The sequence below is a fragment of the Miniopterus natalensis genome, chromosome 4 (genome assembly GCF_054644295.1).
Source record: "Miniopterus natalensis isolate mMinNat1 chromosome 4, mMinNat1.hap1, whole genome shotgun sequence".
NCBI classification, from domain to species: domain Eukaryota; kingdom Metazoa; phylum Chordata; class Mammalia; order Chiroptera; family Miniopteridae; genus Miniopterus; species Miniopterus natalensis.
The window spans coordinates 96,584,788-96,599,689 of NC_142084.1; the positions used below are offsets into that span (position 1 = coordinate 96,584,788).

The window sequence follows — 14,902 nt, forward strand, 5'->3', positions numbered from 1 at the left end:
ACCGCTGATAACATGAATCGCAAACACCGAGGGTCGTTTCTTTCGGTATTTGTGTGCCCTCGATGGGTCGACTGTTGCCGGTTTTGTACCATAAACTTTATCACCGTTAAAAAACAAAGTCTGGTGGCACTTTAGGATAAATTTTCTTTGTTCAAAGCTTAGTCTGGCTTCACCCATTATTTCAGATCAGTCAAACCTGAAAAGGAGTGAAAATTAAGTGAGTTATCAACTGTTCAAGTGTGTGTACATTTGGGGGTGGCGGCCTGTGTATAGTAAAAGCCGTAACTTTTATGTCAGGAACACATCCGTCCTGGACCTGGCGTCAGGAGCAGGCAGGGCCTTCTCTGGACGTCCAGTGCCTGCTGCTGGGCTCTTCCCAGGGCTGGTCCAAGGCGAGGATCCCAGTAGTGGGGGCGCCGGCCCCCGGCACCGCGATCAGGCCCACGCCCTGCCTCCCCAGAGCCACACCGGCTGCACCCAGTCCTTCCTGCAGCCACAGGGACTGTGGGATGGTTGGAAGAAACCCTCTGTAATGCTTCGCCCTTTCCTTGTCTAAGTGGTGATTTTGTGTGTCACCTTCCCTGTCTAGCTATGATCCTGGCGGGAAAAGCCTACTACGAGGGAGTGGCCAAGATCGGTGAGATTGCCACCGGGTCCCCTGTGTCGACAGAGCTGGGTGAGTTGACCGGCGTTCTATATAACAAACCCCACTCGAGCCTCAGTTTCGGGGCTTTCATCCCGCGAGGGCCGATAAGAACAGGGGAAGTGGCCCAAAGCCGGACTAGAAAGGAGAGCTGGCCCAGCACCCCAGGGTGCTCACTTCTGGGGTGACGGAGTTCGCTATGTTGTGTCGAAAGTGGAGGCAACGCCGGTGCCCGGCCTCCCTGCTCCTTAGGACTCGGGCTTCTGCCCCTGAGGCTTGGGTTCAACACGCACACACTGCCCCCCCCACCGCCCCCCCAAAGCACAAGGCCCAGGGAGCTCTGACCTACATTCTTAGCTGGAGGAGCTGGGCCGGCCCGGCCTGGCAGGAGCGCTTCCTGTGACTCACCAGCAGAAAGTCAGCCCTCCGCGTCCTGCTCTTGGCCCTCGCCGCTTCCACGGTTGCTCTCCGTGGTGATTTTTCCGGTCTTGCTGGTATGAATCGGTCTCCTGTGCACACGCGGCCGGCGGCCACACCCTCGCCCTGCCAGCTGCCAAGGGAGCCTGGGTTTCTATTTACAGAGCCAGCTCTCCCTGTCCCGTCTCCTAAGGGGGAAAGATTTTTTTTTTTTTCTTTTTTTACTAGCCCCCCCCTACATAAATGAGTTTTAAAACTTGTTGAATATGTTTTACTTTACAAAGGGTACAATTTCTGGCTTCAAAATATTTGTTCTAACTTGGAAGGTTCAGAAAATCAGAGGAAAAGACTGGCCGAGTGTGTGCGTGGAAAAAAAAAAAAAGTGGCCCTGGCTGGGTTGGCTCAGTGGGTAGAGCGTCGACCCTCTGTGGACCGAAGGGTCCCGGGTGCGATCCCGGCCAAGGGCGTGCATCTTGGGTGCAGGCTCTGCCCCAGTCGGGGCAAGAGCGAGAGGCAACCAGCTGATGTGTCTCTCTCACATGGATGGTCCTCTCTCTCCCTCTCTCTGCCTCTCTCTCTCCCCCTTCCACTCTTTCTGAAAAGCAGTGGGAAAAATATCCTCAGGTGAAGATTAAAAAAAAAACAACCAGAAAGAAAAGTAGGTCTGTCTCCAGTTAAAAGGTGGGAAGGGAAGCAGAGGACAGGGTTAGGGGCACACACTTATTTTTATTTTTTAAATATCTTTATTGATTTCAGAGAGAGGAAAGGAGAGGGAGAGAGAGACAGAAACATCAGTGATGAGAGAGCCATTGATCGAGCCCACGACCCGGGCATGTGCCCTGACCGGGAATCGAACCCCGATCGCCTGGATCCTAGGTCGACGCAGGGGCACACACTTAAAGTTCACGTAATTCACACCATCGCCATGAAAGGTGTCTTGAGGGTTTGCCGCCTTGCTTGGAAAACTCGTAACTGACCCGTAAAAGTGCAGGGACAAATTCGGGGCCTGGTGACGGTGCTGGGGCTGAGGGCCGGGGGCCCACTCAGACTCCCTGGCAGATGTTGTAGTTGGAGCGTTTGTCGTCTTAAAACCTGGAGACGAAACCTATGCCGTACGGTGGATGCTGTACTCCTGTGCTCAACAGAATCAGTGACACGGAGTTTTTCAGAACCCTCCCCGACTTGTGCCCTGCTGGCCCGTGGCTCCTGCGGGCTCCGGCGAGGCCCGAGCTGCAGTAACTCAGCGCCGAGCAGGATCCGTGTAATAAAACGCACACGGGGCCGCGGGAGGGGTGCCGAGATGATGACAGGGCTCCACCGCCTAATGTAAAGGAAAAGGAAACATCCTATTTGTGTCGGGCGTGGGGGGCGGGCCGGGTGCATGACCCTCCCATGAAAACCTGCGGGGCCCTGACTCACCGCCGCCCGGTTCACCGGTTTTGTTTTATGGGTCCTGCCCCTGTTTGAATAAGACGCGGCCCCACACTGGTTTTCGTCAGCTGTGGGTTCACCGTGTTGACTCAGCTGTTTCCACAGCAACCGTGTTGTCAGGAACACGGCTTAAAACTTCAGTTTCGACAAGGAAAGTGTTGCAACGCTGAAGTTTCGTGTGGAGGGAATGGAAATGGCTTCTGTTGCGTTTTACGTTTGTTTCAAGCCGTCCTTCCGCTTACATTCGTTATCTCCTACAGTTACTAACTTTCTGTACGTTCATTAACCTCCTTCGTGGGGCCGAACGTGTTATCTTTGGAGCAGCTTTCCGGCTTCTGTGGGTAGTCAGCCAGCCAGACCTGAGGCTGCAGAGAGTTAATCAGTCACAGAGGGTTAGACAGAGTCCAGCGTCTCCCAGGTGCTTGTCCTGCCCGAGAAACGCAGCATCTCTGAGCTCCCCTGCACCCCCGCTCCAGCCACGTGCAGTCAGTCATGTATTTTGCCTCTCGATTTGGTTATGCTGGACATTTCCTATAAATAGAATCATACAATATGCGATTGTATGACATTTTTTCCATTGCTTTTCATAGAGTAGAAGGGGGGGGAACATCGATGTGAGACAGACACATGGATGGGTTGCCTCCTGCGCGCACCCCGAGCGGGGCCGGTGATCTAGCCGGCAGCCGAGGTTCGCGCCCTTGGCCGGGATCAAACCTGGGACCCTTCAGCCTGACGCTCTAACCGCTGAGCCACACCGGCTAAGGATTATGTGACCCTTTGTGACTGGCTTCTTTCACTCAGTGTAATGGTTTCACGGTTCATTCATGCTGTAGGAACTGGTCACCAAGGACCGCGGTAAGAATCGGCAAACTCTTTCCAATTCGTTTTGCTAAAGCATCGCCTTTCATCAGTCATACCTGAACTGCAGGTGTGCGCAAACTCGAACCAGGGAGCTGGCCCGCTCCTATCTGCATATAAAATGTGCCCGGACCACGGCCGTTTGCTCATGTCTGTCCGGGGCCGCGTTCAGCGGGATCGGCGCAGCCGAGGGGTTGTAGCAGGAGCCTGGCCCTAAGGCCTGAGCCGTTTCAGACCTGGCCCTTCCCAGCCCTTACCGTGGCGGTGGAGGCCCTTAGTTACGCACAGTTTCTTAGATGGGAGGCCTGAGTGAGCCTGTGAGGGACTCGGTATCTTTTTTTCTCCCGAGGAAAGGCGGTTCCTTGCCGCCTGGTGCCTGAGCGCTTGGGCTTAGGGACTTGAGCGCCAGCATCCAAGCACCACGGTGGTGCGAGAAGCCCGAGAGCTTGTCCTCCTGCCTTGTTGGGAGCAGTGAGCTAACAACAAAAAGCCAAAACCCAGGGGCCTGTAGTCAGGACCTGGCGGGTAAAATATTTTAATCCCCTGTGTTTGCTTGTTAAGTAATAAGTCGCATGAATAATAACTCACATGACTCAGGCCGTCGGGCGTGTACTTGTAATCACACACCTAAGTCTCTACCCCATGTCCCCAGTTCAGCTCAAAGAACTGCACTCATTTAAAAGAGGAAACTGGAATCTGTGCGGAACTCCCAGTTTTGTCCCTAAGTCAAACACCATTTATTTTTAAAAACTTAGAAAATATTGCAAAGGTAGAGAGGAAAAACACACGGTCAGGGGGAAATGCTTTGGCAAAATAATTTAAAAGAAACTCTGAACCTGTTTTAGCATCTTTAAAGCGTAGAAAAATAAAGCTTGTTCTCGTTTATTCCTCAAGGAACAACGGGACTTTCTTCGGGAGTTGACAAGTTTGCTCTGAGGTCCTTGCAGCTCACCGTCGCCTAAATTTAGACTGTTATTTTGTACTCGTTTACTCCGCTATTACATTATTTCGAATCAGTTATTAAATCGTTTGGGCCAGTTTCTTAAATTGGGCACAAAACAGATTCTTTTTATCCCCTCACCACCGGGGAACATAGAAAAATCATAGGTTTTTTTTTTTTTGTTATTGACAGAATGTTTACAGGTCATGCAATTTAAAATACATATATTTATTACCATTTTTGCCTTGTTGATACTCAAAATTCAACGTGACAGTCTTAGGTCTTAAAAATAAGAGCAGGGGGGAAAAATTCTGAAATATTTTGAAAGGTGTGTTTTGAATTCACAAGAATGTTACAAATATATCCCTAAGGTTTAGATAAAAGAATTCATACCAGCCCAGCGGGGCGTGGCTCAGCGGTTGAGCGTCGACCTAGGATCCAGGCAATCGGGGTTCGATTCCCAGTCAGGGCACATGCCCGGGTTGCGCGCTCCATCCCCAATGACACACTCATCATTGACGTGTCTGTCTGTCTATCTCCTTTCCTCTCTCTGAAATCAATAAAGATATATTTTAAAAAAAGAATTCATACCAGAGTTGATGAGAGAGCCAAGCTGAGCCAAAGCAGTGATCATTGACCACGATCCCTGATCTTTTTGTTGCAAGTTTGACTCGCTTTAGAGAGATTAATATCCATCCCACAAAAATAGAAAGCGTTGAACAGGGAGTTTAGTTCATTTGCTGAGCACAGCGCCTGCTGCGTGCCTGGCCCGTTCTGCGCACCTTACACATGCTAACTCCCGTCGTCATCGCCTTCGCCCTCCGGAGCACCTCCTGTCATCTCCACTTTACCGGCGAGGACACGGGGCTCAGAGGGAGTGCGTAACTGCTGAGGTGCCCGGCTGGTTCATGGCTGGTTGATTTGACCCAGGCGGTCTGCCAGCCACTCTGCCTATCCGGCTGGTTTCATTGTGCATGTGTCCAGAGATGTGCTTTTTCTAACGTGCTTTCTCCTGAGGCCGGGGAGCTGGTCCTGCCCATTGTAGTTTAGCAGATAAAAGGCCGTGTTAAATAGAGAACCAGCATGTAGGCTGAAACGGACTCGGTGTGGGTACGTCTGTGTTTCCTTCAGACATAATCAGGAGATGTTTAAGAAAAGCATCGCTTCTCTCAGCTTTGAAGTAACTAGATGTGGAAACAAAGTACTATAATTAGTCAAAAGACCTGCCAACGTAAAAGTCCAGCTGTCCCATCAGGATTCCTCAGTGTTGCATTTAATGCCTCCTGACTGCGGGAGGGAGCGTGGGGAATGGAACTTGCTACATTGTTGCCTGTGGCTCGTTACACTGTATCGAGCTTGCCGGTTCTCTTAACTCTGAATTTTGAAGCGTGTGACGAGCAGAGTATCTTGTTTAAACCCAATTTTCACAATTATTCAAATTGGTCTTTTTCTTCTTGGAAAGATAGCGTGTGTGCTCTCAACTCGAGGTGGGGAGGGTGTAGGAGTCCTCCTCCCGCTCTCAGCCACGGCAAAGACCAGCTGGCCAGGGGTCCACAGCAACTGCACAGGCCGCAGGGAGGGCACCCAGGGGACCCTGCCTCACCACCGTCCGTGTTCACCAGAGCGACGCACGTCCCCTTACAGACTTGCAGTGTCCTGCTCTGTCTGTGGCACGGTGCTAGGCCTGGAAGTGAGTGGCAGGAGTAACACCACTGAGTTTTTTTTTTTTTTTTTTTTAATATATCTTTATTGATTTCAGAGAGAGGAAGGGAGAGGGAGAGAGAGAAACATCAATGATGAGAGAGTCATTGATCGGCTGCAGCCCTCAACATGGGCATGTGCCCTGACCGGGAATTGAACCCTGATCGCCTGGATCCTAGGTCGATGCTCAACCGCTGAGCCACGCCCGGCCGGGCTAAAACCACTGAGTTCTGACACACACACGGAGGACAAGGGGCTTTAAAACATGCCAGGAAAGGGTGACTCAGGTCTGATGCACGGGAAACCCCAAAGGGAGGCGGCCCCTGTGCCAGGTTGACGAAGGAAGACAACTAAGTGAAAGGGAGATGGGCATAGATAAAATCCCGACGTGCGTGAGGCCCTGCCTGATACGCCTTCCCAAGCACGTGGTGATGTCATAGCGGAGGGCGGCGGCCTTGGTTGGGATCAGGTAGATTTCTTGTGAGTGCCAGTGAGGTTCTGAAAGTCTGGGGGGCGTGAGTGCATTTCCACTGGTGCTCCACATCATCAGCCACTAGGGAAATGCAAATTGTAACCACAGTGAGATAGCACTTCACCCCCAACAGAGCGACATCATTTTTCTAAAAAATATGTTTTTATTGATTTTAGAGAGAAAGAAAGGGAGAGGGAGAGAGAAAGAGAGAAACGTCGATGAGAGAGAAGCATGGATCGGCTGCCTCCTGCACGGCCCCTCCTGGGGATGGAGCCTGCAACCTGGGCATGTGCCCAGATCGGGAATCGAACTGTGATCTCCTGGTGCATGGGGGCGACGCTCAACCACTGAGCCACACCGACCAGGCCAGGGTGACATAATTAAAAGAGACCGCCAATAACAAGTGTTGGTGAAGATAAATCAGAACCCTCGCGTGTTGCGGGCAGGAACGTGAGGCGGAGCAGCTGCCTTGGAGAAGAGCCTGCCGGTTCCTCAGGGCTGAAGCAGAGTCACCACGTGACCCAGCAGTGTCATTTCTTAGATACCGCTCCCGAGGTGGGACGCCTGCGCCACTCAGAATCTTAGCCGCACCATTCACAGCGGCCAAAACATGGAAACAGCCCCCGCGTCCAGCAGCTGATGAATGGATACACCACATATATCCACACAGGGGAATGTTATTCAGTAATAAAAAATGAAGCACTCATACACCCTACAGCACGCCTAGTGAAAGCAGCCAGATCGAGAGGGTCACTTCTATGAAATTTCCACGGTCAGCAGGTCCTTAGGAGGCAGGCAGCCGATGGGTGGGTGCCGGGGGCTGGGAGCAGGGAGAGGGTGGGGCCTGGCTGCTTAGCGGGGGCAGGTTTTCCTCTTCAGGCGGGGAGATGTTTTTTGAACAGGATGGTGGCGATGTTGTACAACATTGTGACTGTGCCAAATATCACCGGCGATAAATTACGTGATGTGTTTTCTATCACCAAAAAAAAAGAAACAACAAAAAAAATATGTGTGCCGCTTCTGAGAAGTCCCCGGTGTGGGGTGTCTTAGTTAATTCACACTAAATATAAGAGAGATTGTAACGATTCGGAGGCTGTTGACACGCACTTCCCGGCCCCTGGGAAGGCAGGCGGCCCGGCAGGGCTGTTACTGACGTCCAGCCGTGACCGCAGTCTTCTCGGCGGTGCACCGAGGAGAACCTGGAAACCTGAATTGGAACCGGGCTGTCGGAAACCAGACAGCCGGCGCTGTGCTTTGCAGCACGTCCCTCCGGGCGCCTCGCGACCGCGGCGTGACCCGCGGAGAGCCGTCGGCCCGGCGCAGTGCGGGCCACGCAGCAAAGGGGTCTGTTGGCATTGCTGGAAGCGCGGAGTTCAGGAGTCCGGTTTAATTCTCGCGGCTGTCCTCCGAGCGGGGCGTGACCCGTCGGCCGTGTCTGCCGCGGGGACGTTCCGGAGGGGAGGTGGCGGCCGCTGTAACGGGCGCGCCCACCCTGCCCTGCCCGGCAAAACTTGGTGAGGACGTGAGGGCCAGAGACACTCTAGGATGAGCTTACATGTGTTTGTTGATTGACTAAACGAGTGTACCCGATGAGGGGTTGGGCTCTTCCGTTCCCACTCTGTGGACCAGGTTTCCCTGGGCGCTCTTGCAACCACGGCTGTCGTCTGCAGCGTTAACAGACTTGGTCCGGCCTTAGCCGGGTGGCTCGTTTGGTTAGAGCGTCGTCCTGATACGCCAAGGTTGCAGGTTCGATCCCCCGTCAGGGAGCAACCGGTGAATGCATCAGTAAGTGGAACAACACATCGGTGTTTCTCTGTCTCCCTCTCTGCCTCTCCTTCTCCCTTCCTCGCTCTCTAAAATTAAATTAAATAGGACTTGGTCCCTATCTTCAAGATACCCGCGCCGTAGAGAGGGATACGACGGAGATGTACACACACGGCGCTCACCCAGGACCGGGACAAGAGGAAGAGGAGGGCACAGAGGTGGAGAGGCGGCCACACCCGCGCGCGGGCCCCGGGCGGAGGGCAGCAGTGGCCGTGGGGCCGATGGCCCGCGGGGCGGGCGCAGAGGATGGCGGCCTCTGGTGGAGGGGCGGCGCCGTTCTTGGTGCCTGGGATTGGGGCTCACGGAGGGACCGTGGGAGGTACTGCGACAGGTTAAAATGGGAGCCGCGTACTTCCAGGCGCCGGGCCGCAGGTTCTGTGTGCACGTCTCGTTTCAAATAAGAATTCGTATTATTAGGACCGAGAGAGGTTGTGCGTTATTAAAGCTGACTAATATTTTAGGAGCATGGGTTCACGGATAAAATAAAAATTACAAGGTGACTGCAGAGGGAAATTACATGGCAAGCTCTTTACAGCTAAGGCCGGGACTCGGAGCGCAGAGCGAGCCTGTTCCCGTGGCCGCCGTGTCCTCGAGTGCGGAGACGCTGGGGGGGGGGGGGCGTGCCACTCGGGTATTTATAGCTCCGGCCGGGGCCGCGTCAGCAGCTCCCGTTGTTGTAACAACCGAAGTGTGAGACTCACTGAGAGCTCTTTCCCCTGCGTAGATACAGGATTAAATATCTTAATCTCGCCTCGCTTTTACTCTCTACCGGATCCTGCCCAGCTCCCCATTTCATGTAAATATTTTAAAGTAGTTTATGAGTCTTTAAGAAGTTTAGAACAAGACTTTCATTTTATAATGAGTATGAAAATATACTTCATTTTTTTAAAAAAATTACTTAAAAAAAATGAACTTCATAAACAGTTTCTGTCTTTATTTTTTTTAAATATTTGTTTTTTGCATAATTAAAACCTATGACTATATAAAACTTTTTGGGCACTGCTTTTTTTTTAATCGTCACCCAAGGATATTTTTTCCATTGCTTTTCAGAGAGAGAGAGAGAGAGACATCGATGTGAGAGGGACACGTTGATTGGTTGCCTCTCGCACCTGGCGGTCAGGCCTGCAACCCAGGTACGTGCCTTTGACCGGGAATCGAACCCGAGACCCTTCAGTGCCCTGGCTGATGTCCTACTACTGAGCCACACTGTCCAAGGCTTGACCTACGTTTTCAAAGGTTCTGCTGGAAACAGAGCGACTGGTGGGGAGGCGGCTGATCCAGGCCGGGTGGGCCGGAAGGGGCAGGCGGCCGAGTCGGGTGGGGAGGGGGCTGTGGCGCTGGGCCGGCGGCTTGGCTTCCAGACGCACTGGGTTTGGGGTCCCTGTTCGACTGAGTGGAAACGCCGACGAGGCAGCTGGGAACCCGAGCCCGGAGCTCATTGTGTGACCGGGTAGCTCTATATCCCTGTGAACAGGACGGGCCCTGTGTCGCCTGCCCAGCGACAACGATACTGAACACTCCTGCCCTGTGGCTTCCCTCAGCCCCGAACCAACAATTACTGAGGATCACGGTGGTCAGATGCTCCACTTCTGGGCTCTTGGGACTCTCAGCATCCTGGGAGGGGCTCGTGATGGACAGGTGTCCGGGGGGGGGGGCAGGGTGGAAACGGGACCGGAGGCCTCCTGCACCCAGCCTTCTCCTCGCGCCCCTTGTCCAGCGTGAGTTGTGTGGGAGGCAGCGGGTTCCCTGCCATCTGAAATGGATAATCCTGTTTTCGTGCCTCCCTGGTTCCTTTAGTGTCTCAGGACGTCAGGTTCACCCAGCCAGGTAGCCGTCGAGCAGTCCGTTTGACCTGGAGTTAGTTCCTCGCTGTGTCCTGGGGCCGGACAGGTGGGCCGGGGGCTGGTCTTCAGGGGCCTGGGGAGTCAGCCCCACGCTCCAGCCCTCGGCCAGTGTGTTCATGCCTCTGCGATAGCACCCAGCCCCCAGAGGCAGCCTGGGCCACTGTCCCACAGCACTAACAGAGTGTCCCGGCCGATGCTGAGGGGACGTTCCCTGTCCTGGAACCCTCGGGTGCTGGGCGCTGTTCCACCCTTGGGTGCCTGGTAGAGAAAAATCTAATTCCTGTTCCACAAGATTTCTCTTCACATGTGTGAATCGGGGCACAGAGCCATTTAAAGTACAGGCTCGGGCCCTGGCCAGTGTGGCTCAGTGGTTAGCGCGTCGGCTCGTGAACCGGAGGGTCTCCAGTTCAGTTCCCCGCCAAGGGCGCGTACCTGGGTTGGAGGTTCCATCCCGGGCCCAGGTGGGGCACACGTGGGAGGCAGCCAGTTGTGCGTCTCTCACGTCGACATTTCTTTCCCTTCCGCGTTCTCTGGACGATCAGTGGAGAGGATGTTCCTCAGGTGAGGACTGAGCCCCCCAAAAAAACAAAAATGAGATCGTTTTACTCAGTAATATTGAACTGAGACCGTCTCTCAGCACCTTCTCTGCCTGGGCATCAGCCAAATATTTGTGATGCTGGTTCCCATTTCAACATTTTTAAATATCTTTTTAAAATTTCGGGTGTAGCATTTTTTTTTAATATGTTTTTATTGATTTCAGAGAGAGGAAGGGAGATCAATGATGAGAGTCATTGATCAGCTGCCTCCTGCAACCCCCTGCTGGGGATCGAGCCCTCAACCCGGGCATGTGCCCTGACCGGGAATCGAACGGAGACCTCCTGGTACGTGGACGGCGCTCGACCGACTGGGCAGTGCTGGCCGGGCTCATCCCCTCTTAAAAATGTGTGTTGCCTTCTCGAGCAACCTTCTCACGTCACTTTCCTTTTACCGCCAACCTTCCTACATAAGGGGTTCGTCCCGGCTTTCTCCTTCCTGCACCATCTCCCCCCCCCCCACCTCCTGCCAGCGATCGGGAAGCTGGAAGGAGCCTAACACTGAGCCTTCTGTGTGTCTTGCTCTTGGCAGGCTCCCCTTGTTGGGACGCTCGATTCTCTCAGCTCGGGCTGCCAAGCGTCCAGCACTGAGCCCACACAGCCGGGTATTGTAGCTTCTTGTTTGGCAAAATGAAAAATTTGTAAACAAAAATGTCCCTTGTTGTTTTTGGGTTTTTTTTCTTTTTAAATTATCTTGTTTGTGGTTCAGGATCCTCTGAGACCTGACCTCTTATGTTCACAAACCTTGGCTCACTGAAAGCTGCCAGGAATTCGCTCCTGAAAACTCTGAGCCGGAAACAGCTCCGTGTGGCGGCCAGTCCTGCCCGCGGGGCGGGCTTTGCCGGGGCTCTGGGTCACCGGGGGCGGACGCTGGGCGCCCACGCCCCAGAGGCCGGTCACAGAAGCCTCTCCCTTCATCCGAAAGTCATTTCAGTGGGAGAGGAGGGTGGCGAGGTGACGGCCGGGCTCTCGGGGTCAACAAAAGTAGTTTTCCTGTAGGAATTTCTACAATAACTATCGTATTTATTATAGAAATGAAATCCAGTGCTGCAGGCGCCACCGTCGGATGAGTCTTGTCCTGTCGCTGTCCTTTATGTCCTTTCTCTCTGCAGTTACCCTTTCATTTGTTCATTCGTTCAGTATACTTGTTTATTGGCCAGACGTTGAAGGCCTGTTGTCCGCCAGACGGGCACACAGGTAACTGAGAGTCAGGTCGAGCTCTTGTCCGCCTGTGGCGTCCCCCAGGCAGGGGGCTGGTTCCTAATGACTGCAGGTCTCAGATGACACCTGCAATGTTTGTTTTTGTTGTTAACAGACTATTTTTTTGGAGCAGTCGTAGGTTTATAGAAAACTGAGCAGATCTCACGCGGAGTTCCCACGCTCTCCTCTCTCCCCACTCAGTTTCCCGTTGGTAACATCTTGCACTGGTGTGTTACATTTGTTGCAAATGAGGGACCAGTGTTGATACATTATCAACTAAGACCCATAGTTTACATTGGGATTTACTCTCTGAGTTGTGTGAGTTGTAACACGTTTAATGACACATATCTACCATTATAGTATCCGCACCCCACTCCCCCCACCCTTGGCAACTATGATCTTTTTTTTTTACTGTCTCTAGTTTTGCCTTTTCTAGAATAATATCACTTAGTTGGAATTACAGAATATGTAGCCTTTTCAGACTGGCTTCTTTCACTAAGCAATGTACACTTTCGCTTCCTCCATGTCTTTTTGTGGCTTAATAGTTTCTTTTTTTATCCCTGACTAATATTCAGTTGTACAGATGGATGTGCCACAGTTTGGTCACCCATTCATTTTGGTTGCTTCCGGTTTTGGGCAGTGTGAATAAAGCTGCTGTAAACATTCATATACAGGTTTTTTCTGCGGACATAGGATTTCAGGTGAAAATGGTGAGACCGTTTACCTTCGGGAGAAACTGCCAGGCGGCCTTGCGAAGCGGCCGCACCATCTTACATGCCCAGCAGCAGCGGGCGGGAGTGCCCATTGCCCCACGCCCTCACCAGCACTTGGTGGTGTCTGTTCTCTGGATTTTAGCCATCCTGATAGGCGAGCCGAGGCGTCTCGTCGTTTTCATTTCCGGTTCCCGCTGGCATCTTTTCATGTGCTTATCGTCCGTGGTGTATCGTTTTCGGCGAGATGCCTGTTCAGATCTTTTGTTCTTTGTTAACTGAGTCGCTCGCCTTCTCACTGCTGAGTTTTAAGAGTTCTGTGTCTATTTCGGATGCAAGTCCTTTGCCAGATGTGTGTTGTACATGTTTTCCCCCCCGTCTGGGACTCGCCTGCCATACACCTTATTCCGTTCTTTCCCTTCCAGCCTCTCTGGATCCCTGTGTGTAAGGTTATAGTTGGCTATTGTTGTTTCTTTAACCCTAACGGTAAACTGGGGTACACCGTGATCAGGGGCAGAATGACAGTGTCCGCGCAGGACAGCAGCTGGCACCGTGTCTGTAGCTGGGTAAGTCCGAAGCCCGGCTCCGCAGGACCGTTCGGGGCGCTCACCTGTTACTTGGCATTGTCGCTGCTGGCGCTGTGTCCCTGGGGGTGCCAGCGCGGGCCAGGGCGGAGCGCCTCCGTCGCGCCCAGGCCCGGGCCTTAGATTGCCACCCGGAGCCGCTCTTAGACAGACGCTGGCCACGCCTTTCGGGCGAGGTCCCGTGTCCGTGACGTGACGGCCTTTCTGCAGTGACACTTGGGTCCGGTCTGCGTTGATCCGCGCGGTGTAACTTGCGGCCGGGCGGCTTCCGCCCTGGCGTTCCCTTGGCCGGCGCCCCGGGAGTGATGAGGAGTCGTTGCCCCGTGCTCTCCTGAGATGATGAACATTCTGATCACTCCTTATCAGATGTAGACGGAGGAGACTGTGCCTGTGTCCACACGTGCTCGGTGCTGGCAGGGCCCGTCGGCCGCCTCCATTTGGTTCCTCTAAATTCATGCTGTGAACGGATGAAGATGATCGAGCTGAAGACATACTACTAGTCCAAAGACTGGCCTGTGTTTCAGATGGAAACTGTGTTTATACCAATTTATTTATTTTTTTTTAATTATTAGAGACAGACATCGATTTGTTGTTCCATGTATTTGTGCCTTCATTCGTTGATTTTGTCTGTGCCTTGACCGGGGATCTAACCCTCAACCTTGGCGCATCGGGGTGACGCTCTGACCGACTGAGCTGCCTGGCCAGGGCCTAGACCAATATTCTTTTCATATTTTTTTAAACTTTAAGCCCATACTGTCTATTGTCTAAATATATACTTTATTTTTAGACGGTATTGTTCAAAATGCTGGACATATTTGTTCATAGTTCCTAAAATTAGCTATTATTTATATGAATTTTAGGGGGAAAATTGGTGGTAGACACTGGTTTTATGTCAAGTTCGTGATTTTTAAATAGGTAGGTACTTAAATTCCTGTCCTATTGCCATTTAAGAACGTAATTTATTCAGAGTCGCACGACTGTACTTGCTGTGAGTTTCCTCCCAAAATGTTGACTCGGAACCTAAAAGGGCAAACGAACGGGGAAGGTGGGTCGGTGCCCACGGAGCTGACGCCTCGGGGCCGACACGCTCGCTCCCGCCTGAATCTGGGCTGTGCTTTCCCTACTCCGCCCTCTTTATTAAAAAAATTTTTTTTTTCTTAAATGTAGTTTATGAAAAAGGAGGTTATGGGACTAAGAGCCAACAGACGTGCGCGATACCACATTTCAGACGTAAAATAACACGTGGCTCAGAGTGAACCTCTGCAGCTTAGACATAACGGCGGTGTTCACGTTCCGTCTCAGGATACGCTTTTGGCCGCCGGCAGGACCACAGGAAAGGTGTTTTCTATTCCTCTTTACGACCCAGGACTCCGTGGCTGGCATTTGAGTCCCGGAGCTGAGCGTCGAGGGGCAGATGTTCCCCGCCCGCCCGCCTGGGGCGTGAATGGGCTTTTCCCTGGGCCTTGGGGCCTTGCGCCCAGCTGCCCCGGGGAGGCGGTGGGGGTGCCGAGGCGTGCGGGGAGTGGCCCCCAGGCCAGGGTGCCGGGGCCAGCAGCGCCCACAGGAGCACGTGCCATGGTCTTGGCAGCGGGCTCCTCCGACGCGCATTCCATCGGGTCGTGGGAGTGAAGCCCGTGAGGGCGGGAAAGAAGGCGAGGGGACGGGGTGGGGCTCCTTAGACCAGC

The 14,902-nt window shown here is 53.0% G+C and overlaps 1 protein-coding gene across 1 annotated transcript in view; it reads left to right on the plus strand.

Annotated features, from left to right (window-relative positions):
* The window catches only part of BAIAP2L1 (BAR/IMD domain containing adaptor protein 2 like 1), a 42,581-nt gene that overhangs the window by 9,516 nt on the left and 18,163 nt on the right, over positions 1-14,902 (plus strand). Inside the window, exon 3 of the mRNA XM_087816194.1 lies at positions 590-676. Coding sequence (XP_087672320.1) covers positions 590-676 — 87 coding nt within the window. The remainder of the gene's footprint in view (positions 1-589; positions 677-14,902) is intronic.